Source organism: Canis lupus, chromosome 13 (genome assembly GCF_003254725.2).
Source record: "Canis lupus dingo isolate Sandy chromosome 13, ASM325472v2, whole genome shotgun sequence".
Taxonomy (NCBI): domain Eukaryota; kingdom Metazoa; phylum Chordata; class Mammalia; order Carnivora; family Canidae; genus Canis; species Canis lupus.
Genome location: NC_064255.1, coordinates 39,923,884 through 39,950,093, shown reverse-complemented (window position 1 = coordinate 39,950,093; position 26,210 = coordinate 39,923,884). Strand labels below are relative to the sequence as shown.

At 46.3% G+C, this 26,210-nt stretch overlaps 1 protein-coding gene across 8 annotated transcripts in view; it reads left to right on the top strand.

Moving 5' to 3' along the window:
• ATP8A1 (ATPase phospholipid transporting 8A1) overlaps positions 1 to 26,210 on the top strand; it is a 224,196-nt gene that overhangs the window by 15,167 nt on the left and 182,819 nt on the right. For 4 of the 8 annotated variants that reach the window (XM_049092867.1, XM_049092869.1, XM_049092868.1 and 1 more), the window contains 3 exons: positions 19,410 to 19,524; positions 21,486 to 21,585; positions 22,514 to 22,612. In XM_049092867.1, the coding sequence (XP_048948824.1) occupies positions 19,410 to 19,524; positions 21,486 to 21,585; positions 22,514 to 22,612 (314 nt within the window). Of the gene's footprint in view, positions 1 to 14,385; positions 15,006 to 15,721; positions 15,888 to 19,409; positions 19,525 to 21,485; positions 21,586 to 22,513; positions 22,613 to 26,210 lie in introns of those variants that run through there. The other 4 variants (XM_049092864.1, XM_049092866.1, XM_049092865.1 and 1 more) reach the window with 2 other exon arrangements.

Below are 26,210 nucleotides of genomic sequence, written 5' to 3'. Positions count from 1 at the left end.
GCCTGGCACTTCAGGGCTTCACGTAGGTTCATCATCATGGCATGTTTGGGGGCTACGGTTTTGTTTTTCTTTTTTCTTAGGTTCTCCTTTTAGTGCGACTTGACAAGCAGAAGCCCTCCCGCCCTGGGCCCCGCCAGTCCCCACGCGGCCGGTGGGCTGACGCGGGCGCCTCGGTAGCGGCCCTGAGCCGCGGGCCCTGGGATGCCACTTGCCGTCACCTGTGCGGGGCCGAGGGGGCAGTGGGGCTCGGCTTGCTGGTCTTCACACCCCGACTGGCGCCCGGAGCGCTGTTGTGGAAGGAGGCCCCGCTGGGTGTCTTCCGGGAGCCATCCTCGAGGATGGCCGTGTCCTGAGCCGGGCCGGCCGGGCTGGCCGGGGGGCGTTGAGGCAGGGACTGTCCCCGAGGAGGCCGGAGCCCCCTCTGCCTGGACCCGGCAGCCGCCGTGGTGGCCAGACCTACTAGAACATGGGACTGGCCTCGCCGGGGGAGCGGGCAAGCGGGGAGGCCAGGCCGGCCGGAGGGTGCTTTAGGGACAGCGACCTCGAGCAGCGCCGGCCGCGGTGCCTCGGCCCCGGGGGCCCCACAGCCCGGTGCGCGGGCGGCCCCCTTGCTGCCGCTGCGGCCCATCTCTTCCCCGGCGCCCCCCCATAGGAGATGACCTCACCCCCTGGGGCCGCGGTGGGAGTCACCCGTCGCTGCTTCCCGGGGCCCGAGTGCCTGTCACAGGGCCTCGGAGCCCCTGAGCTGCGGCCCGGCCTCGCTCCCGAAGAGGACACGCTCCTCCCGGCCACAGCTTGCACCGGCGGGCTCTGCACTGGGGCACCGCGGACGCCGGGCCAGGCCCCGGGCACCCTGAGGACCGCGCTTCCACCCTCCCCACCGTTGCTCTTGGCCAGCTGTCCGGACCCGCGTGTTGCTCCCCGCTGCAGCTCTGCTTCTGGGTGTTGTCCGCGACCGGTTGTCCCGGGTCCTTTGCTCTGCCACCAGATTGTCCTCCCGATGTCTGTGACTGGTTGAGCCCTTCCAGTCCCCTTCCAGTGTTAGGTTTTTTAAGCCCAGGCCGTGGCCTACCCCCGACCAAAGAAGTAAAATAGATCTCTGTGGATAGATTTTGCCCAATTTGGATACGGGCTCTCCACCCTAAGTCCATCCCACCATCGATGCCAGGTGGTTGTCATAAATGTGCTCAGGTGGACTTACTCAACTTTTATGACTTTATTTTCGCAGTTACGAGTAACGGTCAGGGAGACGACATGAAGAAGGAGAACTGATTCTGGCTGCCGTCTTTCCTGTAAAGCATGTCCAGTGTGGTCAGGCAGGGGGAGCCTTGGGTAATGTGGATGGTTTTAGGGCCACGTTGTGTACCTCTGGGGTGCTCAGCCCGGGTTGCACAGCGGATCAAATTGGGAACTCCTACGTGGTACTGATACCTAGACCTATCCCAGACCCGTGCAGTCAGTCTGCCCCACTGGGCCTAGGGACCAAGCTTGGACACGTGGTATCTCCGGGGTAACGCTGAAGGGCAGCAACACTGCAAGACACTGGTGTCGATCTTTGGATTTTCTTACTCCGCAGAAAGGATGGGGAATGGAGCGTGTAAAGCCGTGTATAGGTTGCCAGCCGGGAACGAAGTGCATGTGGATATTTCAGTGAATCTTTGTACATTGCTCAGTTTACCTCATGGGTCTCCTTATGCTCCTGTCGCCTTCCCTGCTCAGAAATGGTAAAGTTTCTGGGCTGATACTCGATTATTAGATTTGGAAGGCTTTCTTTAAAATTCAAACACTTAAGTCAGTATAACCAGACTAGTAAACACACTTAGTTTATTTTTAGCTGGTGTTATATCCACTCTGGGAGCGTGATGAATTTGAGCCTTTCTGCAGTGTCATGACTAGTCTTTTTTGCTAGCCTATGTACTTTTAGTACGCGCTCGTAATTAAATCTCTTTGTTCATCCTATATTTGTAGCCTTCATATGTAATCATTTGCATTTATAGGAAATACCTCAATGATTTGGTAAGTTTGAAACTCTGGGGCAACTTTATGTTAAGGGGATTATTTTCTCCAGTTTATAATATTTTTTAATGTTTTTATTTAAATTTCTATCAGTAAACATACAATGTAATATTAGTTTCAGGTATAAAATACAGTGACTCAACACCTCCATGCAGCTCCTGGCACGACAAGTGCCCTCCTTAATCCCCATCACCTAACTCACCCATCCCCCACTGCCACCTGCCCTGTGGTGTGACCCCCAGTGTGTTCTCCAGAGTTAAGAGTCTGTTTCTTGGTTTGCCCCCTTTCTTTTTCCCTTCACTGGTTGGTTTTGTTTCTTAAATCCCACGTCTGAGTGAGATCTTACGGTATTTGTCTTTCTCTGACTTACTTCACTCAGCCTAACATTCTCTAGCTCCATCCGTGTCGTTGCAAATGGCAAGATGTCATTCTTTGCACGGCCAAATAGTGTTCCATTGTGCACACGTACCACTTCTTCCTAATGCATCTTCAGTGGGTGGACACTTGGGCTGTTTCCACAATTTAGCTATTGTTGATAACGCAGCTAAAGCAGCGGGGCAACCCTTCGGATTAGTATTTCTGTATTCTTGGATTTATCCTATCATGATGTGAAGTCTTTGACAGGGTAATGTACAGGAAATGCAAACTCCCCACAAGTCCTAATTTACCTGCTTTTCTCTGGTTGCTAAAGTGAAACCCATCTTCGAGACTTAATGTAGCCCACGGGCTTTTCTCTGTGGCCGCGTGCATGGGTGCTGAGGGCTGGCTTCGGGATGTGATTATTTCAAACTCTGAGCTTTAGCAGACAAGCTCCACAGTGCCTTGGAGCCTGTGCTTTGTGTCTGACCATTGTGCGATTGGTTTTGTTTGTGTTTTTTTTTTCTTTTTTATATATAGTTCCCTGCTAACCTTATTGTTTCTACATTTAGACTTGAGGGTTTTTTTAAGGTGATAATGTGACTTTTCCTCTACAGATGGAAATCTTTTTTAAAAGCCAGAGTGTAACCTAGGAGGGGAGAGGAAGTTCTGAATTGTTGGCTCAATTTAACCCCAGATGGCTACTTATTCTTGTCTTTTTGTTTAAAGTTCAGTGAAGGAATCATTACGTGAACTGGCCTTTTGTTGACTTCTTTAGTGAATGCAATTAGGAAAGAAGGGGGAAAAAAAATCTCAATTTTCTCAAATGCCAAGTTGCATCTTCCTTGATCTTATTAAGTGACTTTCCCCTGTGGAATGTATCCTTATGGTTGGTGGACTACACCCTTACATGTTTTAATTTTAACGAAGTCTGAATACCAAGATCTTAGTCTGCATAATATTTTTCTTTATAAGATATCAGACATTTTTCCATATGTTCAGCTGGAATTGTCCGGTTTTAAAAATTCCATGGACTCGGGCAGTCCGGGTGGCCCAGCGGTTGAGCACCCACCTTCAGTCCAGGGCGTGACCCCGGGTCCTGGGATCGAGTCCCTGCATCGGGCTCCCTGCATGGAGCCTGCTTCTCCCTCTGCCTGGGTCTCTGCCTCTCTCTCTTTCTCTCTCTCTGTGTTTCTATAAATAAATAAATCTTTAAAAAAATAAATAAAAATTCCATGGACTCAAACTAGAATCGCCATCTTTACTGCTTATACTTCGTGTGTTTTTAGTCTATTTGGTACCAGACTATTTGACAAGGGAGCTACTTAAAAAGTAGAGTGCGTTTGGTTTTGGTGGCCCAACCACAGAATTGGAGACTGTAACTTTCTTAGCGCTGTCCCTACTCTTCTCAGCGTCTTAAGCTATTACCTTACAACAGTTGACTTAAGAGAAAATGAGATGCAGCATCTGGGCTCCCAGTAAGCCTGGAGTGATAACTGACGTCTGGCTCTTCCAACCTGAGGCCCCATTTTCCTTTGGCAGGGCGGTAAATAACACCTACCTGTAAATCAGCTCCTGCCTGGGGGGTGGGCTGGAGAGTAGACTGGCGCCACACTAGACTCCCCCCCCCCCCCCAAGGAGCTTTCAACACCCTGGTGCCCGGGTCCCACCCCCAGGGATTCTGACTTCAGCTGGGACATAGGAGATGAAACAGGGAGCAGTGATAATGGTGTGGACTGCTAGGCAGCCGGGGAGGTGACAGGAAGAGGGCAGATTGAGGATGGTCTGAAGGTAGATCCAATGCTCCGCCGTCCTTCACGGGGAGGATGGTGGAGCATTAAAGAAAAAGCAGAGTGGAGAATGAATAAAAGTTTGGGCCCTGAGCCCAAAATGATGGTGCCATTGCCTGAGATAGAAAACACTGGCATGAAGGCCTAAGAGCATCCCTGCGTGTAAGAACAGAATGGGAAGATCCACTAATATGTGACTAATATGTATGTTTCTGTGCTTTTTTTTTGTTTTTTTCTTAGATATCACATTTATTCTAAAATCAGGATTTCCATCTTCCACTTCTTTCATCTTCTTTGAATATTTTTTAGAGTTTCGGTGCACATAACTAGTAGTGTCTTATCCATCACAGTGGCCTCTGGCAACTGTACGGATTGAATCTGTTTGGGGTTGATATTTCTATTGGTAGAACTTTTCACTCCGTAACCAGAGTTAATGAGAACTTTCATGTCATCATCATGTTCTTTTGGCTCTTGAGGTGTTCCAGGCTGCAGGGACATCCTTCAGAGCGGAGAAATGAACGGGAAGCACTTGCTATAAAGTAGGTGCTAAGCAAATGTTACTTGAATCTGTGTCTGGTGAGTGACTGGGATGAGCTCAAGCTGTTCAGATTTTGGAATCTGGGGTTTCAACAGTGGTTTTAAAATCTCACGGAGTTTTCTCCACATCGCTCAACAATGGCCAAGGTATCCCAGCAGATCTGAAGGGCTGATTTTGTGATTCTAATTAGTGGTGGTAACATGTGGAGGCACACATGTTGAATTAAGAGGCTCCCTCTGCAGTGGGTGATTTTTATTTAGGGTGTGAGAAGGTTCTGGAAGCATCTGTTCAACCCATCCTTGCATCATTTTTGTTCCACCTGTGAATTGGGTAGGGCTGATGGCAATCTCACACATGTGTAGGTGTCACTGCTTTAATGTCATCCAGCTCGGTGCTGGGTCTTCTGTGCCTTTGCAGCCCACCAGCTGTCATTCACACATCCTAGTTTAATCTGCTCGGCGGAGGTTTCTGTCTTCTTCTTTAGCCACATCCTGACATACGAAAGGAAGCCAGCCATGCCTTACTGGTTTTTGTGCAAGTGACTCCTAGATCTCTGAGCCTGTCTTGTCTAACGAGTCTTGGTGGATTCTTTAATACCGCCCAGAGTGCTTATGGCAGACAAGCCATCCCCAAGCCACGTCCTTCCTAAGGTCATGTTGGTATGTGGTGAGTTCTTGGGTGCTCCTCTATGGATTTCCCATTTTTCTAGCCTTGTTCAGTGGTCTCAGTGAGATATTTTACATGTCAGATTGTGCCACTGCTTGTCTTCAATGGGCAGATGAGCATGTATATCCCCCCTTTTCTCACCCTGAGCAGTGTTCTCTAGAGTAAAATGCTCTTGCTTACGGGCAGTTTATGTTGCTGTGTGCACTGCACTGACTTCTCCGCCAAAGTCATAATTAGCAGGTAGGCTTTAGGTTCCTCGCTAGGTGTTTCTGATGGTTGAGACCTTGTTAAGAAACAAAGGAGAATTATTATTTCTCTCTTGCAAAGTCACAATGGAAGTAAGAAGCAGGTGCCTGTCAAACTCCTCTGACTCACCCTGAGAATAATACAGCAGCAAAATGATGTTACTTGACTGTTTCTGCTTCCTTAAATAAAATGAGAACTAGTCTGTTGGAAACTGTCATGTGTTCACCTATTTTTACATCATAAAATGCTATTTGCTCTAAAAACTGAAACTTGAAATAATTCAGATAATTTTCATGGTGGTTTATTTGTATTTTTCCCCTCGTGTATTTTGAGGGCCGGCTCATTTACAACGATATTTCGGTTGTATCTTCCTATGAATGCATTGCTCCTGAAGTCCATAGGGTTAACTGGCCTGCAAGGATTTTCATCAAATCAGTAACGCTTTTCTCCATGTCTAAAGTGATTAAAGCTTGGCTGCACATTGGTACTGCATTTGTGGTTCTCTGATGACCTCGTAATTTCCTTTTTTAAAAAATCTTTTTAAAAAGATAGCCTTGTGGGATTTGTAGGGTTGGAGGAAACCTGGCGATCACAAAGTACAACACAGTCCCTGGCGCTGCCTGCCTAGCCTTTGGTTACGCAGCCCCTGCTTGAATACCTCCCAGTGATGGGAATCAGTGCCCCCTTGTAAAATAGCTCATTCCGTTCTCAGCCAAGTCGAATTCCTAGCAAGTGCTTTCTTGCTAAGAAAGCAATAAAAGCAAGAAAGCTTTTATTTGCTCCACGTTTTGCTGGGCCAAATGTCCCCCATCTTGTATTTGCACAGTTGGTGGTTTTGTTTAGGTCTTAGTAGAGGACCTTCAATTCATCCAAGCTCCCTAAACCTCGAATTCTGATGCTTTAATGCCTTTAGTACATTTATTAGTGATGCCTTGAGTGTCCTTATCCTGTCATTGGAATCCAGGCAGTCTGGCCCTCTAGAAGTTACTTACTCATTTCATCTGTCCAGGGGATCCTTCTGTATCACAGCAGAGAATCATGGGACTCAGTCTTTGGGGGTCACTCACTCTGTACACTATTGTCCTGTTTGTTTTGTTGTTTTCCTCACTTCATTTCCTACTTCATACCTTTGGCCCCCTCCAGCCTCACTGTCTGTGAAGGTCCCTCCTCAATGCTGGGTCTGCCTGCCTATGTCTCTGGACCGCAAGCCCCACAATTCCTAGAAGGGAATCAGATTGGCCTAGCTGGTCAGGTGCCCCGTGTTAACCGTGACACCCCAGGCTGAGGTTATAGGTCAGGAGAGGATTAGAGGGGCAGGAGCCAAGGTGTCTCAGGGTAAGCTCTTCAGAAGGACTTGCAGGCAGGTAGGGGTGGGCAGGTGAAGGAAACCTCTCCTGCGAGCCCTGTCTGTGGATGTTAATCAACTAGTTAAGAACCCACGCCGTTACATTATTGTGGAATCAGGTGCCTCTGTCTAAAAGAATAGGGCTTAGCTGAAAGCCTTGTTGGAATTCAATGCTAAAGGCTCTATTTTATTTTATTTTTTAAAGATTTTATCTGAGAGAGAGAGAGAGCACGCATGTGCACGCACACAGGCACAAGTAAGGGAGAGGGAGAGGACAAAGTAGATTCCCTGCTGAGCCGGGAGCCCAGTGCAGGGCTTGATCCCAGGACCCTGCAGCCAAAGGCTTAACCAGCCGAACCACCCAGACACCCTGAAAGGCTCTATTTCCAAAAAAGGCAAGTCTTTGGAGGCTTGCTGGTCCCTGACGATCACCTCCTTTCTTTAAACCACTCTCTCTTTTTTTTTTTAATCTCTGACTTTATATCCTGCGTTATGAGAAACACCACTTTTAAAATAGTGAAGGTCCTATTCAATGTTAACCGAATTCTCAATACTCAAGGGAGTGTTGTTTTTGACTTTGAGTTATTTTCAGGTTTTTACCGTAAATCCTTTAGAAATTGTAGTTCCCATTATATAAGTCTGTGAGCTCTGAAAACACTTCTGTAGACTATGTTCATTCACAGTTTCTAATGCACAGGATTCCTTTTCTTTCCTCTTAGAGCGCCGGGACAGTAGTTTCTTGCCTCCAACCTTTGGAACCCCTCTCACTCACGATGGTTCTTCTGAGATTAGTGACAATTCACTTCATGATTCTGCAGGTTCTCACAGTTCTGTAGGTTTGAAGATATATGTGTGTGTGTGTCTGTGTGTAGATCCAGACATGGGTATGCTACACGATACGAGTCCATTTAGAGCAGTTAGGTGCGAGCCCCTACTTTCATTCATGCTTTAGTTCCTCCAACAAATGTTTGTTCTAACTTTTCTAAGAAAGTCTTTTTTTTTAAGATAGATTTATTTATTTATTTATTTATTTACTTACTTACTTACTTACTTACTTACTTATTTACTATAGAGAGAGAGAGAGAGAGAGAGGCAGAGACACAGGAGGAGGGAGAAGCAGGCTCTATGCTGGGAGCCTGATGACGTGGGACTCGATCCCGGGACTCCAGGATCACGCCCTGGGCCAAAGGCAGGCGATAAACTGCTGAGCCACCCAGGGATCCCTTGTCTAAGAAAGTCTTAAGTCAATTACCCTAGATAAAGAATGGAGTGGAGTTGAGACGTTCTGTTTTTATTTTATTATCTGTTACATTATACCATCAGTTGCAGGCAGCAGACCTATCCCAGCGATTCCTTGTGCTCCAAATGGAAAGAAGAGAACACTTCCGTAATCTCTAATGTTGTGTAAAACACCTTTCCTTCCTTCTCAGATGTGCGTGCATCTGTTATTATTTGCTCTCAAACCTGTGAGCCAATTTCCAGCCTTTTGCATTATCTTGTTTGTCATCTTTTATGTGTGCAGGAGCACTGGTCTCTATGAAGACGCCTCTCTTGTCCCCTCATCAGGACCTTTCACAGTTGGTCAGCATGGTGCTGTTTTTTTTTTTTAGGATTTTATTTATTTATTTATTTATTTATTTATTTATTTGAGAGTGAGCAAGAGGGGAGGGCAGAGGGAGAGGGGGAAGCAGACTGCCCCTGAGCAGGGAGCCCTACTTGGGGCTCAGTCTCAGAACCCTCAAATCACAATTTGAGCTGAAGGCAGATGCCTAACCGACTGAGCCACCCAGGAGCCCCAGCTCGTTGCTTTAGACAGCCTTCTGGACTCCTGCCCTTTCTAGGTCTTGATAACAACTTGAAGGTGTGTCCTTCCAAATTCTAGAACCCATGTGTGGCTTAGTGTGGTATTCCCCTTTTGCCCGTCAGAAGCTCTCTGATACAGTTGTGTTTTCTACAAATTTGTGTGCACTTTATCCCTTTCACATTGATTAGAGTCCAGTCCAGTCCATGGTAGCGATTCCTCATCTGTTTCCTGCATCTTCTCAGAGATGAATTTGATGCCAAGACAAGTCAGTGGTGCTTTTAGCTAATTGAGACTTTGAGGAGATGCCTCGTAGATGTCTGGCAGTTGAAACCCCTCATTGCTAATGCAGTCTGTTTCTGGGCCAATTTTTAAATCTATATTGGGAACATACAATTTCTTTCTTTTATCTGACCGAATGATCTGTGGGCTCTTCCCGGGGAGATGTCATTAGATTCCTTCCATCTTTTATTGTTCTTCTTCCTTTCCTGTTGAGCATGATTTGGCATTAATCAAAATTTCTATTATTATTTCTAGCAATTAAGCATGCCCAAGATGATTATTTTTTCTAGGTTAATATCCAAGGCTGGCAGCCAAGGAAATTGAGTGCTTACCATGTGTGAGGTTCAACACCAGGCATGCCATCGATTTTCGTGTGATACTGTTGAAGGATAGCCTTTCTTCCTAATGTCAGGAATACTTTTTTTTTTAGTGTCCACCATTACAGTTCATAGTACTAGTTTTGGAGCTTGCTGCAGTTCAGCATGAGTTCAGGAAGTATTAAGCCATTTTTTTCCTGTTCTAGATAAGAAATACTGTCTGTGTGGTTTCGTACTTGTTTATTTTTAGATCAGTTCCCACAAAGACACTTAAAGGAAAATACCGTTTATCATGTATTGTATGACAGGTCCTGATAGAATGTATTAGTGGGTATCAGGGTAGGCACAGAACTTCTGGGAGTTTTTGGATGCCTGATATTAAAATAGAAAATGTAGAGAACATTTATTACATGCAGGAGACTTTCCTGAAATGTTCTTTGTCACTTCCCCATATTAGAGTAACATACCTGACCTGTGCCCGTATGCCTGTCCTGTCTCAGTGCATAAGTTCGGTATATCTCTAACACCTATGATTATTCTTAGTTCCTATGTGCAAGTGTATAGATCAAAAGATTAGTATCAGAGTGGTCAAAAGACCACTATATATTGAAAACTTTTGTAGGTGACACTTCAAATAAGAATGGTCAGCGAGAGTGCTTTAACATCTAAGTAGCATCTAACAAGGCCATGAGGGTAGGAGACGTTTATGGGTGGAAAACCTATTAAGCCCAGTAGAGAAGAAATAGAGTTAGAAGTTAGGTCAAGCTTAATTGTTGCATGAACGAATGCATTCATCAGTGTTGGAGCTAGGTTGGTCCTTAGTCAGTGTCCATTGTCTTAGCTATGGTACTCACTGGCTCTCTGACCACGAGCAGTTCTCCACGAGACAGAATTTCCTTATCTTCATCATTTGAGAAGAATTCTTTAAAAAAAGAAGTGAACCCTTCTGTAAGATGAAAACAACCAATTTGTTTTGAAGCAGGTAACCATGTTTTAAATCACTGGGGTAAGTGGATGTCCTTTGTTACAACATTTTGTTATCAGTTATCACTCAGTTGGTCTTGAGGGTCATGAGCTACCTTCCCATTTGCATGAACAAGAAAGTGAAGGAGAGGAAGCTAGGGATGTGGAAAGCTTTTGGCCGTTGTGCTGATTCCTTAGGCTGAAACACATCGTTAGTTCAGAATGTGCTGGACTCAGGGCTTGGTTAGGGCAGCTGTTAACATCAGAGGAGATCTGGTCTAGCAAGTAGGGCCAGTTGGGGAAGGTTCTAGGCAGTCTGCTGATTTTGTGGGGCAGGGTGGTTGCATTATGGTTCCAGGTCCTCGTTCCATGCAGAGAAGAGCAGGGAAGTTAGCTAGTGATTGGTGGCCTGGACCAGGTATGGTGTCGATATCCTACATTAGATGGGCATTGGGGGAGAACTTCCAGCAAAGGACAGAAGTGCCTCTGCTAAAATTCCCTAATATAACAAAATAACCAAAAAATAAAAAATAAATAAATAAATAAATAAATAAATAAATAAATAAATAAATAAAATAAAATAAAATAAAATAAAATTCCCTAATATGGAAGCTGAGCATATTCTTTAGGGAGAGTAGTTCCTAGAATCAAAACGAGAAGCTTTACAGGAAGATCAAAGATGATCCAGGACAGCTTGACTAATAGGCGATTAGTTCAGGCCAGTCTTATCTGTGCTCCTATGTCCAGGCTGCAGATCGACTGTGATTAGTTTACCGTGGATCCTGTCCCCCAGCTTTAAGTCAAAAATCAGAATAGTGTCTTGATCCTTCAGTCCCTGAGGGCTGCCTGCAGTTGGGGAAGGCGAGTTCTCCAAAGAAAAGCACAGGATTTTTCGGGAGAAGCAGATGCTGAGCTGAAATGAGCAGCAGATGTCCACTGCGCTGAGCCTAAATCAACACCCTGCATAGGAAGGCACAGTGATGCAATTGAAAATTTAATTTCCCTTCTGGCTGTTGTAGTCACGGGCTAGAAATTTGAGATACTAAATAGTTTCTGTTTAATTTCCATACTTTCAAAGTTGTTTGATTTCTTCAATGCCTTCTTTGAAAACGTAGTGTGAGTCTTAACCCTTAAAGCACCCAGTTCATTGTTTTCCAGAGTGGTGGTTTCTTCCTTTTGTGCCCTCTCTAAGCAGCTGCTGTCAAGCTCACAATTGAACATTTGAAATCACTGTCCTGCTCTGACAATGCAGGATACGGGATTGCAAATCTCTCTTGCAGCTCTGGTAACTGCCTCGATATATATATATTTTTTTGCCTCGATATTTCTAATGAAATAAACTATGTGGTAAGATACCAGTGAAAACAAAATAAATACAGACCTATAAATTATACTTAGCTAAAGATTGCTTTGTTCCAGAAACTTGAGCTAAGACAAAAACAAAAACCCTGTTACGTGAGGCCTTCTAATTGTTATTTTAATCAGAACACAGAAACAGTGAAATTTTGGAAAGGATGATGCTTATGATTTCTTAATAAGAGCCCCTCACTTTAATCACACCGAGTTCTCACTTTGTGCCTCTGAAGTCTCTGGCTAGTTTTCCAGTTAATCTTTTATTAGATTCCATGACTGTTGCAAGCACGACTGTTTGCCTGATGACCTCATTCTGTGTCAAAAACCATGAGCAATGACTGTGACCTCTTTAATGTCTAATATTGGAGACCACTGAGCAAAAGGACACACAATTGGACTCTCCCGAATATGTTAGGAGGTAATGTAATAGATACGCTGATTCCTGCTTTAGCCTTGCTTATAATTGCAATAAAGTTGGGTCTGCAGAAACTCAGTGGTTCTGTAACCGTATTACCAGGCAACAGAATGACTTTGTATTTTGTTCTCTTCTCCCTCCCACCTACCCACCCCTGCTTTTTTGTTGCATAACCCCCCACACAGATGACAATTTGAGGGAAAACATTTACTGATTTAATATTGATTTATAAAAATCGTAAGGGAAAATCCATCATTTTACTGTCTAGATCTAGTCACCGGTCACAACCTTAATTAAATATTTTCCAAACATTTTACAAATATTAATACCTGCATCAGTGTCTTGAAGACTTGTTTTCGTCATCTCGAGTATTTTGAAGGGGAGATTAGCGTATCTGGATAGAGGGCAGGCTGACGGGAACTGTATGAACGACAAGTATTGTGCTACATTGCTCACCTAATGTCATTTGATCCTTTTAATCATTGTTTTATGCATGAGGACACTGAGGCTCAGAACATAAAATAATTTGCACAGTGTCATGTGCAAATATGTATACAGACCTGACCATAAAGCCTGTTCCTTTCCCCACTGTCTCCCCTTCTGCTTACAGTAATGAAAATAATAGCTAGAGTTTTTATAGGTGCAGGAGGAGCCGGGCTCTGTCCCAAGTACTTTGTGCACCTGCATTATTTCATTTAATCCCCACAAAAACCTGTGAAACAAGGTCGGCAGCTCGAGTTAAGTAACCTGCCTGAGGCAACCGTAGCTCCCAACTGGCGTGTCTCACTCCGCAGTTGAGAGACCTTTCTAGAACGCCTTCCTTGACTACACCTTGAGTTTGCATTATTATTGATTGGGATGTTACAAAAAGAAAAAGATGCGTGGTTTTTAAGGATAGGATTGGCTGACTGGAAAGAGAATTCCATTAAGTGGTTAATTATCTGTTGCATTTAAAATCCCGAATTTCCCTCAAGCCTTGGCTGTGGCTCAGAGCAGCACCAGTCCGTGGGGGTGCGTGGCGTCGCACAGCGGTGGCCTGGTAGCGCTGGGCACGGAGAGGCTGTAGGGTCAGAGCAGCTCCCCCTCCCCACCCAAAAAAAGCCCATCGTGTGGACATCCATTTCGACTCCATCCCCACTGGCTCACCAGGGCCATTATCACAGGAGCCTCGAAGTGCTCTTCCCGCCTAGAACTCGGCGGTGGATTCCGGCCGCATAAAGGGTGTCAATCCAAGTTTCTTCTTGTTTTCCTGATGTGGCCCTGCCCTTCCTTATTGGATGCACCCCAATAAGGTCACAGCACTGATCCTCGTGCGCTTGCAAATGGCAGCCGGAGGTCTCTGTCCCGCTCGTCCCCCGCCGGGTTTGCACCGTCCCTTCTGGAATTCCTCCCTGAGGTCCCCACTCGGCGTGTCCTCGCGGCGGCCTTGCCCGGGCGCGGGCGGCCACAGTGGGGACAGGCGGCCTGCAGGGAGCCCCGACCCTGTGCCGGGCCCCGTGTGCCACATTCACTAACTCGCGGGGCCTCGTGCCCCCCGTTAGGGGCAGACGCGGCTGTCGTCTCCGTCGTAGAGCTGGTGAGACTGAGGCACAGGGACCTCTCTGTCCGGCTTCCGGTCCCCCGCGTGTTTCGGTTTCCTCGCACTTGCCGGGGTCTGTGACTGTCTTGTCTGCCGGTCCTCGGGGTTTTTCTTACAAAAGCCTGGGACACAGGAGGCACTTCCTGTTGAAAGGTGTTGACTGCCCCAAAGTCATTGCATTTTATTCTTTCAGGAAACCTAAATGAGGCGCGCCCTATGATGAATGAGGGACTGATTGTCAAAGGAACCGATGAGGTCTCTGGGCACTCTTTGCGTTCAGAGCCCCCGATACTGACAGCGGCGAGCCTCGAATTCATGCCCTCACGCGCTTAGCAAGTATCTCCCGTGTCTCCTGTGCACGTGGCAGGAAGTGCTCCGGGGACACGGGTCTGCGTAAGACGCGACTCGTGCCCTAAGAGAAGTTACGAGGTGGCTGTGCTAAGTCTCGAAATATGATGTCAGCATAAAAAAAAAGTTTGAATTGTTTGTAATACTGTGTGTCTTAAAGGATCAGAGCTTCAGAACTGCAGAAAATTCATTACAGAAAAGCGAAAAAAAAAAGGGGGTGTTGACTGAATGAATGAAGGAAGGAAGGAACGGTTGGCCAGAGTAGGTCGTGATATTCGTGACGAGCAAAAGAAGAATTTGGAAGATGATGCTTGGGCTGTAACGGTGTGAAAAGGCCTCGAAGTCCTCACGTCAGTAATTGTTGAGCGTCTTGTCTAAGGCGCGTGAGCACGCATGTGACGGGGAGGGTGGCTCGGCTCGCTTGCGGGTCGCTGGTGGGTCCAGGTGGCTGCCGGGGTCAGGGGACAGTTGCCGCTTCCCTCGTCACGCGCGGAGCGCCGGGCCGCTGCAGGTCACAGGAGGCGGCCGTCGCCGTGTCGCAGCCACTGGCACCAGTCGGGACATCTCAATTGTCTTTGATTTGGTTGTTGCTCTGCACGAGTGCTGCGCCACCGCCCTCCTCCTGGCGCCGGCAGGCAGCGGCGCCTCGGGGTTTGGGAGCTGCCCGGGAAGGCCGGGGCCCTGTGTGCCCGCCTGGTGTGTCGCGAGGGCCGAGCACAGCGTGGGCGGCGAGGCCTTGGGCAGCGGGAGCGCCCGGCCCGCCCCAGCCCCGCAGCTTCACGCTGCACCGAGTCGGGGTGGAGGAGCCAGTGGGCCCCTCGGCCCCTCCGAAGTCCAGAAGCAGCATCGGGCCCTCGGCCGCGGGGACGCAGGGCTGCAGAGCTTGGCCCGGGGGGAGCCCGGCCTCGCCCACGCTCGGACTCCGCTCAGCAGCAGCTCTGAGCACCCTCTCGTCAGGCGCAGCGGGGACAGCGGTGCTCGGGGAACAGGTGCTCGGGGAACAGCGGTGCTCGGGGGACAGGTGCTCGGGGGACAGAGGTGCTCGGGGGACAGGTGCTCGGGGGACTGCAGTGCTCGGGGGACAGGTGCTCGGGGGACAGTGGTGCTTGGAGACAGGTGCTTGGGGGACTGCGGTGCTCGGGGGACCGGTGCTCGGGGGACCGGTGCTCGGGGGACAGCGGTGCTCGGGGGACAGGTGCTCGGGTGCTCGGGGGACAGGTGCTTGGGGGAGAGGTGCTCGGGGGACAGTGGTGCTCGGGGGACAGGTGCTCGGGGGAGAGGTGCTCGGGACAGCGGTGCTCGGGGGACAGGTGCTCGGGGGACAGGTGCTCGGGGGACAGAGGTGCTCGGGGGACAGCAGTGCTCGGGGGACAGCAGTGCTCGGGGGACAGGTGCTCGGGGAACAGCGGTGCTCGGGGGACAGGTGCTTGGGGGACAGGTGCTTGGGGGACAGGTGCTCGGGGAACAGCGGTGCTCGGGGGACAGGTGCTCGGGGGACAGCGGTGCTCGGGGGACAGGTGCTTGGGGGACAGGTGCTCGGGGAACAGCGGTGCTCGGGGGACAGGTGCTTGGGAGACAGGTGCTTCCCTGCGGGGGGTGGTGACTGAGCAGACGGCGTCTTCGTGGCACCTGCCATCCCGAGCTGCCCGTCGCTGTCTGTCCTGTCGCACAAAGGACAAAGGGTCTTCTCCTCATTCACGTCAAGAAAACCGCGCAGAGCAGTGGATTTCAGGAGATGGGGCTGCTGCCGGCTGCTTCCACCACTTGGCAGACGCCGGAGAGACGAGCAGGGTGGCTCCGGCTCCGTCCCCTGCACCGCCGAGCCACCGCGCCACTGCGTCCTCGGCCCCTCCAGCCTGTCACACTGACAGGTGAGGCGAGCGGGGCCGCCGCCGCGGGGTCAGACGGCCGAGTGGGCGCCTGGGCGAACGCTTGCCTGGTTCTCCCGGAGAACCCAGAATGAAGGGGTGGGCCGGGGGTGTCTGTCACGGCGCTGCAGGTCGCCACCCGGGGCCACGTTGGGGTGCCCCGCCAGAACTTGGGGGGCAGCGGGAGACGGGCTGGCTTTCTGCCTCCTCCGGAAGCCCAAGCCACGGGGAGCGCCGAGCGCCGTCCTGCTCCGGGCCTGCGGGGTTGAGGGCGAGGCCCTGTTGGCGGATCAGTTCCGGGCGTCACCTTGGAGACGGCTCGCTCGGGAGGGCGGTCGGGGTCGAGCCCTGGTGGCCCCCTTCTCTGCGCCTGCAGCTAGACCCCCCCCCCGCCCCATCCAGTGTCCCACCCGGCCCCGGCATCCCGCCGCCTGAGCCCCAGGGGTTCAGCTCCGTGTACACAGCCGCACGTGCGCCAGCTTGCCAACACGCTGGTCTCTAGTACCCGAACGCCCCAGGCCTGTGGCATCTGCACTGTCCCGTGCTCAGCGCCATCCAGCCCCCCTACTGGACAAGACAGGGTCACCAGTCTAGACTTTCCCCCTAATTTTGGCAACTTTTTTTTCTTTCGAGGCTCTTTATGTTCAGACCTGGGTTAGGGCCCTACTGGTCTATTAGGATTGTTTTAATGACTCTCCCATTTAAGGCGGGGGAGGGGGGGTCGATTCTAACCCCTTTGTCTCAGGAGATTCCTTTGCTTCATAGATATTCTTTTTTTTTTTTTAAAGACTTTATTCATTTATTCATGAGAAACACAGAGAGAGAGGCAGAGACCCAGGCAGAGGGAGAGGCAGGCTCCCTGCAGGGAGCCCGATGCGGGACTCGATCCCGGGACCCCAGGATCACACCCTGGGCCGAAGGCAGGGGCCAAACCACTGAGCCACCCAGGAATCCCCCCCCCTTTTTTTTTTTCTAAAGATTTTATATAGATATTCTTGAATACACGTTAGGATGTGAGGGGGAGGTGTGATGTCAGGTGCCACCTGGCAGCATTGGAGACCCCAGTGTGACTCTTCAGCTAAGAACCAAAGGCCAGGCCCTCAAAAGTCCAGCCACATCAACTAAATACAATGTGACGGGCATCAGTTCAGAGCAGAGAACTATTTCTTTCCTAAGGATCTCTGTCCAGTCGAGATGCCAGAAACAGTATATGATGAATTTTGTGCTATCACTAAGGAAAATCTCATAAAAGATTTTTAAGAAATTACGGGCAGCCTGGGTGGCTCAGCAGTTTAGCGCCTGCCTTTGGCCCAGGGCATGACCCCGGGGTCCCGGGATCGAGTCCCAGTTGGGCTCCCTGCATGGAGCCTGCCTCTCCCTCTGCCTGTGTCTCTGCCTCTATCTCTCTGTATCTCTCATGAATAAATAAATGAATTAAAAAAAAAAGATTTTTAAGAAATTAAAAAAAAAGAAATTTATATCCCTCTATGTGGTGTCCCATGTCTTAGTCCATTGGGGCAGCTGTCGCAGAGTTCCATAGACTGGGTGGGCCACAAACAACAGGGATGCATCCCTCACAGCTCTGGAACCTGGGAAGTCCAAGAGCAAGGCACCAGCAGACCCACTCTCCCCTGAGGGCCCACGTCCATCTCACCGTGTCCTCACCTGGTGGAAGGGACAGGGGACCTCTAAGGTCTCTTCTATAATAAGGACACTAATCCCATTTATGAGGGTTCCACCTTCATGACCTAATCAGCCCCCAAATACCCCACCTCCGAACACCCCCAGCTTGGGAACTACACGTTTATGCATGAATTTGGGGAAGCCACGAACGTCCAGTCTGTGACAGTCCATACATAGAATTCTGATGATGTAAAACTAGGGGAGAGGGAAGTTTGTAAGAGTAAAAGATAATCATTAACCGTGTGACCACAGGCATCACTGCCAGTGGGTCTGTAACTGCAGAGCGGATAGGCCAGGGCTCCAGAGTGACGCCACCAAGCCGAGGGCTGTCCCAGACTTCTGCACGCGCCCAAGAGGTCTCCCCAGGTCCGGCCGGGCTGCTCAGCACAGCACCCCTCTCCCCCTCCTCCACCTTACGGGGCCTGCCCTCACCTGCCCAGGACAGGGCTGCACTGTCCCCACCTCTAGGCCTAAGGGACTAACTGGTTTCAGCAGGCGAAACCCCCCAGGTGGTGACCAGCCCTTGGCTGTCACTAGTGTCCTTATCGTTGGGTGGGGAGGAATTTACTTGCCTTCGGGAAAAGAAAAACCCCCCCGACTGAATAGCCACTCCTTTGTCACTTGATTTTTACTCAGTAAACGTTTCCTGGGTCCCTGCTGCTCCTTGGTGCAGGTATTGGGAAGGTGGGGAAGGGGGGTCCCCCGTGGCCTCGGGAGCCCCGCTTTGCGGCACCTGCACCAAGCATTCACTGGGGAGGAGAGGAGGTGCAGGGGGCTGTGGGCCCCCTGGGGACCCCGACTGAGCCCCCCAGGGTGTTCCAGAGGAGCTGTCAGGGGTGCGCAGCCCCTGGGGGAGGTGTTGGCTTGGCTGGATAAGAAGAAAAGTGAGCATCTCATAGGGGGTCCTGTTGGTGGCCCTTCAAGGAAAGGGCTAGGGACGGATTTAATCTGGTCTCACTTAATTCTCACTGGACAGTATAATAAGCAGTTCACTTTTTCTTTTTTTTCTTTTCCCCCCGTTCTTCTGGAACTCGTATTTTTAAAAAGCGTTATCCACACGGGGACAAGAGGTTACCCCATGGAAGTTGCCAGAATCTGCTGCGTTGTTAGAATGATCTTGAGATGGCCTCAGGAAATTTAAAATTCATTGTAAAGATAAATCGTAATTAGCAGAAAGATTAATAGGATCGTGGGCTGTGGTCACAGCGCAGCGTGGCAGTGGCCTATGTAAACCTTAACGTTTACCGGTCTTTCTCGGTCTTCGCGCGAGAAGGAAAACAAAACCAAACACTAGAGAGGCGTTACATGTGTAAACTTAAGTTTTAAAAATATATTTTAAATTACCCCTGTCTTATCAACCTCCTCTGCCACGCAAGAGGCTGCAACGCAACCTCCTCTTCCATTGCAGGAACTGCAGTGGCAACTGGTTCACAATTGTTTGTTGCTTTCGGATATAGCCTCGCAGAACGGAGGGAAGTTGGTGGAACATTTATGGGCAAACGATGAGAAAAATTGCAAAAGGAAGGATGTTACTGTTTGTGAAATGGTTGGTTCTACATGACTATTAAATGCTGCCTTTCAGATTTAGTAGAAATACCAGATGTGGGGCTTTTCCTTTTTTTTTTTTTTTTTTTTGTTATAAAAGAAACACCACCAATCGAGGTGGGCGGGGGTGGGAGGAAGCATATAGCTTTTAACGTATTGACGGGCACTGAGGGTTATTCTGTATGTTAGTAAATTGAACACCAATTAAAAATAAATTAAAAAAAAGAATCCCAAGTAGTTGCGAAGTGTGTTTTTATAGTGGTTTCTTATTGAATAAGGAGACTGTCTGTCTTTCAGGTTATGAGAAGACCGATGATGTCTCTGAGAAGACCTCGCTGGCCGACCAGGAGGAAGTACGGACGATACTCATCAACCAGCCCCAGCTGACAAAATTCTGCAATAATCACGTCAGGTAGGCGTTTCATTGCATCTGTATCTTTGGGGTAAATGCAACGAAATGCCGGGACACCTGCACCCCGATGTTTCTAGCAGCAATGTCCACAAGAGCCAAACTGTGGAAGGAGCCTCGGTGTCCATCGAAAGATGATGGATAAAGAAGACGTGGTTTATGTATACAATGGAATATTCCTCAGCCATTAGAAATGACAAATACCCACCATTTGCTTCAACATGGATGGAACTGGAGGGTATGATGCTGAGTGAAGTAAGTCAATCAGAGAAGGACAAACATTATATGGTCTCACTCATTTGGGGAATATAAATAATAGTGAAAGGGAATAGAAGGGAAGGGAGAAGAAATGTGTGGGAAATATCAGAAAGGGAGACAGAACATAAGGACTCCTAACTCTGGGAAATGAACTAGGGGTGGTGGAAGGGGAGGAGGGCGGGGGGTGGGAGTGAATGGGTGACGGGCACTGAGGGGGGCACTTGACAGGATGAGCACTGGCTGTTATTCTGTATGTTGGCAAATTGAACACCAATAAAAAATAAATTTATTATTAAAAAAATCACATCAGGTAGGGACTGGGGGAGACCCCACGGGAGCAGCATCACAGCAGCACCCCGTGGCCCATCTCACCTCTCCGGCCAGGACAGAAATGATTACGGAGAGCTTTCAGTGAAGTCTGTTAACATTGGAGAGCTTCCTGGGGGCAATCTGAATCTGCTGTTTTCTTCATTTTCTATCCAATGACAAAATGTTCATAAGAATCTGGAAGCTGGGAGGAGCAGAAAGGATACTACTCTCCCAACTCTCTCTCTCTCCCTCTCCATCTATAGTGTCTGAATAGTGAAAGCTGCTCATGGATAAATGCCTTTGTCTCACACCTGTTAACAGAGTGATGAATTAGTGGTTTTGGCCAACAAGGTTTGACATTTTAGAAGAGGTCTTTGCAGTTCTTCACCAAGAACTCCTCTTTTTGTTAAATAGTCTTCAAATATTGGCTTTTGAAAGTCGTAAGATCGAGTATGGTGTCGAGGGATGGAGGGCTGTGAGAATTACTCCACTGTTTCCACGAGCCTCCCTGCCATAAGCCCTGTTGGCGAAGTGGCCCCTGGACTGGAGTGAGCGTGAACACCCCACCCCGTCCCCCCTGACGCTAGCCCAGGGTTCCTCCTGCGGGGGAATTCCTGGATTTGAGACTGCCCATTTAAAATTAATATTTGCAATTTCAAATTCTAGAGTAGCTTTCTCAGTTTGGGGATTGTGGTATGTGATCCTGTAAACTCCTATTTTTAAAATTTTTTGAAGCTTTTTATTGTGGAAAATATTAAACGTAAGAGTAAATGGCACAATGACCCGCCTTGTCCCCATCATCCAGCATCACAGTGATCAACTCATATAATCTCCTTTCTATTTAAATAACAAGAGGAAGGTTGGATGTTTTCGAGGCCTAAGTGTTGATTTCTGACTGTGGATATCGCGGGTGTGTTCAGTGTGGAGTCCTAGCCCCGTTCCTAGAGGGACCATGAAGAAAATTTTAACAGAACCCTAGAACACTTCCCATTTTTCTGAAATTATCCAGTGAAGACGTCTCTATTGAAAGTTACTGGTCTTGCTCAAATTTGATTCTTTTGTGAGATTTTTTTTTTTTACTAATGTATTATACACTCTCCTAATTTAAGTTGCTTCTTTGTAGGCTACTTTTAGTATGTTAAAAAAAAAAAAAAAAAGATGATTGGCCAAAGAGAACAAGATATTGTGCAGAAAATTGAACTCTTAGGATTTGACATTTCCTTTTACTCATTTTCATGTAGGTTAATGACCATTTGCAATATTTTCCTGGTTTGAAACAGAGGGCAAGTGTTTATCTGATTTTTTATATGATGATAATACAGTTTTGTATTGTGCTAATTGTGGGTGCTAATTATGGAGTAATTAAGTTTTATGCTACTTTTCGTTTTGTTTTCTAGCACTGCAAAATACAACATAATCACATTCCTTCCAAGATTTCTCTACTCTCAGTTCAGAAGAGCTGCTAACTCATTTTTTCTCTTTATTGCACTGCTTCAGGTAAAGTCATGTCATAAAACCTTAGTTCAAAGTCAAATGTTTGGATGTTAATAAATGTTTTTGTTAAGCCCATGACCAATCTTCTGAAGCTTATCTAAACATAGAGAGACAAGCTGGTTTGGGTGGACATTTCCAGCTCCTGCTGCAAGCAATGTCAGAGTTTCACTGACATTTGATTCATTTTTATCAGCCTATTTTAAACATTCTGTAAATTTGATATGGCAGGGATGAAATTTGATGATAAAGGGAGATGGACTTTTCCTTCAAATATTAATTAAATATTAATTTATTTTGGTAACAGTAACTGTCAGTTCTGAACCTTAGAATATAAGGATTTCCATTTTAAAGCTTGTATTTGAGTTAATAATCAGGGGAAAATTTTTCATTTTATTAAAAACCATACATTCAAAAAAAAACAAAAAATCATACGTTCATTGTAAAAATAATTAGAAAACACAACAAAGCCTAAAGAAAAAAAAATTAAAACTATTATTTTTCCTCAGAAGCAACTACTCGTAAAATCGGGCTGTGTATCCTTCTGGTCTTCCATTGCCCCCACTCCAAGTATTGTTTATTGATTTAGCGTACAAGAAGACGATCACGGAATGCAAATGTTTTATATTCCGCTTTAACCGTGTAATGCTATGTGGATGTTTTCCCATGTGACTTGGTGTGTTTTTAGAATATCGTGTTTAATGGTTTATATGGTATTGAACGGAGTCCCCTTTCTCTAGGTGTCAGGAAGCTGGCAACACTCTCTGCCAGCCACTTACTAGATCAGAGCAAATGCCTCACGCACTGTTAGCTTGCCTCAGTGGTAAGATCACGGAGGCGTATTTTAAGAGGCACTAAGACTCAGTTGTTTTTAAACGTGTTATAAGCTTGCAAAGTTCTCACTGGATTTCTTTTTTTTTTCCCCCTCAAATAGCAAATACCTGATGTATCACCAACAGGTCGCTACACAACACTGGTTCCTCTCTTATTTATTTTAGCTGTGGCAGCTATCAAAGAGATAATAGAAGATATTGTAAGTATTTAATTTTTTCATAAATAAATGTGACTTGTTACCGGATATACATATTTTTGAAATATTAGTTTCTCTTTCATTCTTGACACGGGCTGGTTAAAATGCCCATCCAAAAAAAAAAAATGCCCATCCAACTCAAAAATATATAAAATGTGCTCTCGAGTTCATTCCTCTTAGTTTCTACAGGTTTGCTGTTACAGAATACTTGTTAGAGCGTTCTCTGTGTTTATAGTTGAGGAATGAAAGACGTTAACTTAAATGTAATAATTGGCTTGGAGAGAAAACTATTTCAACATTATTTTTAGTGTGCCCAATTTTCAATTTGAACATTATTTCAAGTTAAACACAATAACCTCCAAATTATCTAAATGTAAAGGGTCTCTTAATGTATGTTTTTAATTGGTATGCACCATTTTCATTTTACTAGATGCCTTCGATTTCTCTTCATCTTTAGTAGTTCTAAGCTTCCCTTTATTTTATTGAAAGTAAGGACATTCACTACTTTTATTATTCTGTAGTAGCTAAGAAAAGGGGAGGTCAGTTTACAGTTTATAAAATAAGTTCCCCAAAATAAATTCAGATGTTTCTTTTCCTCTATTTTACTGCTATTTTAGCTACCTTAGTTGAGGAAGGCTATTTTTTTTTCCTGTGCTCTTTAGATACTTGGCCTATCTGAAATGACCTTCTGTTGAACCTGAGGCAATCAGATGGTAAGGTGAGGAAAGCCTGAGACATTCTTCAGGAAGCTCCAAATTAAAGTTTCACAACCATTTATATTATTTCTGGAGAGAATCAAAGTGAAATGGGTCAAGTGGCCATTTAGATCATCCAGTCTCAGAAACATCCAAGTGTCTAAGAGTACAGACAGAGGTCGTATGGCTGCGTGTGTGAAACATCATGGTCCTCTGGATAGGAAATGACCTGCTTGATGGGGACCACACGCTGGAAATTGAGGAGACCCTCTCTTCACCTAGACTGTTCCACACAGACTTACCATCCTTTCGATTGTGCTTGCATCTAGCAATCCATAAGGATTGATCTTTAATTTGTCTCTTTCTTTGCCTTCTATGCTCCCTTTTCTTTCTTTGATATAATTTCGATTGAGCATATGCTGTTTATTAGATGTCGTGCTGTTACTTTTGCAAATGTTATTCCCATTTGATTTCTTCCATACTTTACAAGTTGGATATTAATCCCATTTTAAAGGTAAGGAAGCTGGGGCTCATAGAGATCCTGTGACCTGTCCAAGACATGGTTGAGACCAGAATCTATCTCATCCAGTGCTCTTTTTCTGTATTATGACAAGTCACCAACAATAGTGTTAATCACATCTATTGAGCTTCTGGGATCCATGTACTTGTTTTATGTCCTTTACATTTATTAAGTCTTATAAACACTCCTTAAAGGGTTACTGGAATTATCCTCATTTGACAGATAAGGGGGTGATGGCACAGAGGAGCAAGGTAACTTGCCCAGGGTCACACAGTTAATAACTGGGGCTGTCAGAATTCAAAATTAGGCAATTTGGTTCCAGAGTTCTGTGTTACTATCACTGCTCTAAGCTGCCTGTCCTGTCTTTTTTTCTTTTTCCCTAACAAAACTATAAGTTCTCAGCTATGGTTTTTAGTACCCTTCTCTATGAAAGTAAATGGTAAATAAATTATATCTAAGAGGTTTTTGTTTGGTTTTGTTTTCAAAAAAGAACTCTTATTGGCACAAGGCAATAATTGGGTACTTTCAGAAAGCAGCTTATCAAGCAATTCCTGGAAGATGTAATAATAGCTGTGTGAGGTAATAGTATATTATGTGGGGTACTTTTCCAATAAAATTATCAAGAAATTGACAAAATAGTTACTTAAGAGAGGTTTAACAAGACGTTTGTATCAACTTATAGGTGTTAGAAATTTTTTAAAAATTACTCCCTAGAAAAGGAAAAATATCAAGTAGTTTAGATGATTGCCCAAAGAGTATCTTTATCAGTAATTATAAGGACTGCATATATTTGTCCATTCATTCAACATAATCTATGAAGCAGTGTTTAGGTGCCAAGAATTCATTAAGATACGTATTAGGATGTGTTCATCTTTTGCCACAGTATTATTATCATATCCCAAATGTCAGTGGCTTAAACCTAAGTTTGTTTTTCACATACTCAAAGACACGGCAGGTTTTTGTCTGGGAGGAAGCCAGAGCAGCAGGCACTATTACTCACGCAGTCGCTCAGGTATGCAGCTGAAAGGAGGGTCCATTGGGTGGGATATTGGTGGTCACCAGAGCAGAGGAGGAGAGAATGGAGGTCCAGAAATTTGTGGCCCAGAAATGGTGCACATCACTTCTGCTGACAGGTTAATATTAGAACTAGTGACAAGACAAAAAGGAAGTTCATCTCGGTGTCCACAAAAATAGAAGAAAGTTAGATGTTGGTGAAAACTGGTAATGTCTACCACTACAAGGCCAGTGAATAAAACACAGTTGACATTACAGTCAGTCATCTTTTCTATTATACTGACCATGTACAATAAAAGAGTAAGAATTCTCTCTGGGTAAGACACCTAAGACTTACCCCCACCCAGTGCATTTTAACTCTTGATGCTTTGTATAGCTTAACATAATATGATTTCCTGTTTTTTAACATGCAAGTAGCAAATGACAAATACTTACTTGAAAATACTCTAAAATTGGTGGAGAGCTTTGAATTAAAAAAAAAAAAAGGCTGCCTCTTGTCACATGCCAACTCTTACAGTAAGGGTCAAGATTGGTTGTTAAATTGATAATATTCACCATAAGAAACATGCCTTCTTTGCTATCCACTTGTTAACTGAAACTCTGATAAACATTACTCATTATAAAACAGATAGTTTTTCTACAGTCGACAGTGTTTAGAGACCAAATGCTAAGAAGAGGTTAGTGAGTAAAAGTAACCACGAGGGAGTGGCAGCCCAGTAGAGGAGATGGACGTTAATCAAGTAACCATGACGACTTTTACAAGAATTAAGTGATGCACTGAAGTCCTTAGAACAATACCTCGTAATAGTAAGTGATGGATAAACATTGACTGTATTATCATGATCCAACTATCCTTTTGACTAAAACTTAGAAAATGGGATTGGGAGGACACAGGAATTGGGTACACTAGTAAGAAGTATAGTCTAGTAACTGGTATAAAAAAATGAAGAGATCTTAGACCAGGTGGCATTGTAGATAAAGTAATATAGAAAAATGAATTCAGTATCTGTTTAGGAGTAGAATTGACAAGACTTTTCACCATCCAACATGCTACATACCATACTTATTTTGTTCACATTCTCTCTCCAACCACTAGGAGGTAAGTTCCACGAAGAGTAAGGGTTTTGTCTCTTATTCATTGCTGTATCCTCACCAGCAGTAACAGGGCCTGGCTCAGGGTGTTTTGAAAACATTATTGCATAAAGAAGGTTTGGATGGGAGTAAGAGGGAGAAGAAGATGCTAAGGATGACTCTCAAGCTCCTGGTTTGTGCAAGTGGATGATATATGGTTCCATGTCTGAAAACAAGGATCAAGTCTTGGGGGTTAAAAGTCCTAGTTTGCCTTTTGGACACAACTTGAGGTGGCTTTGAG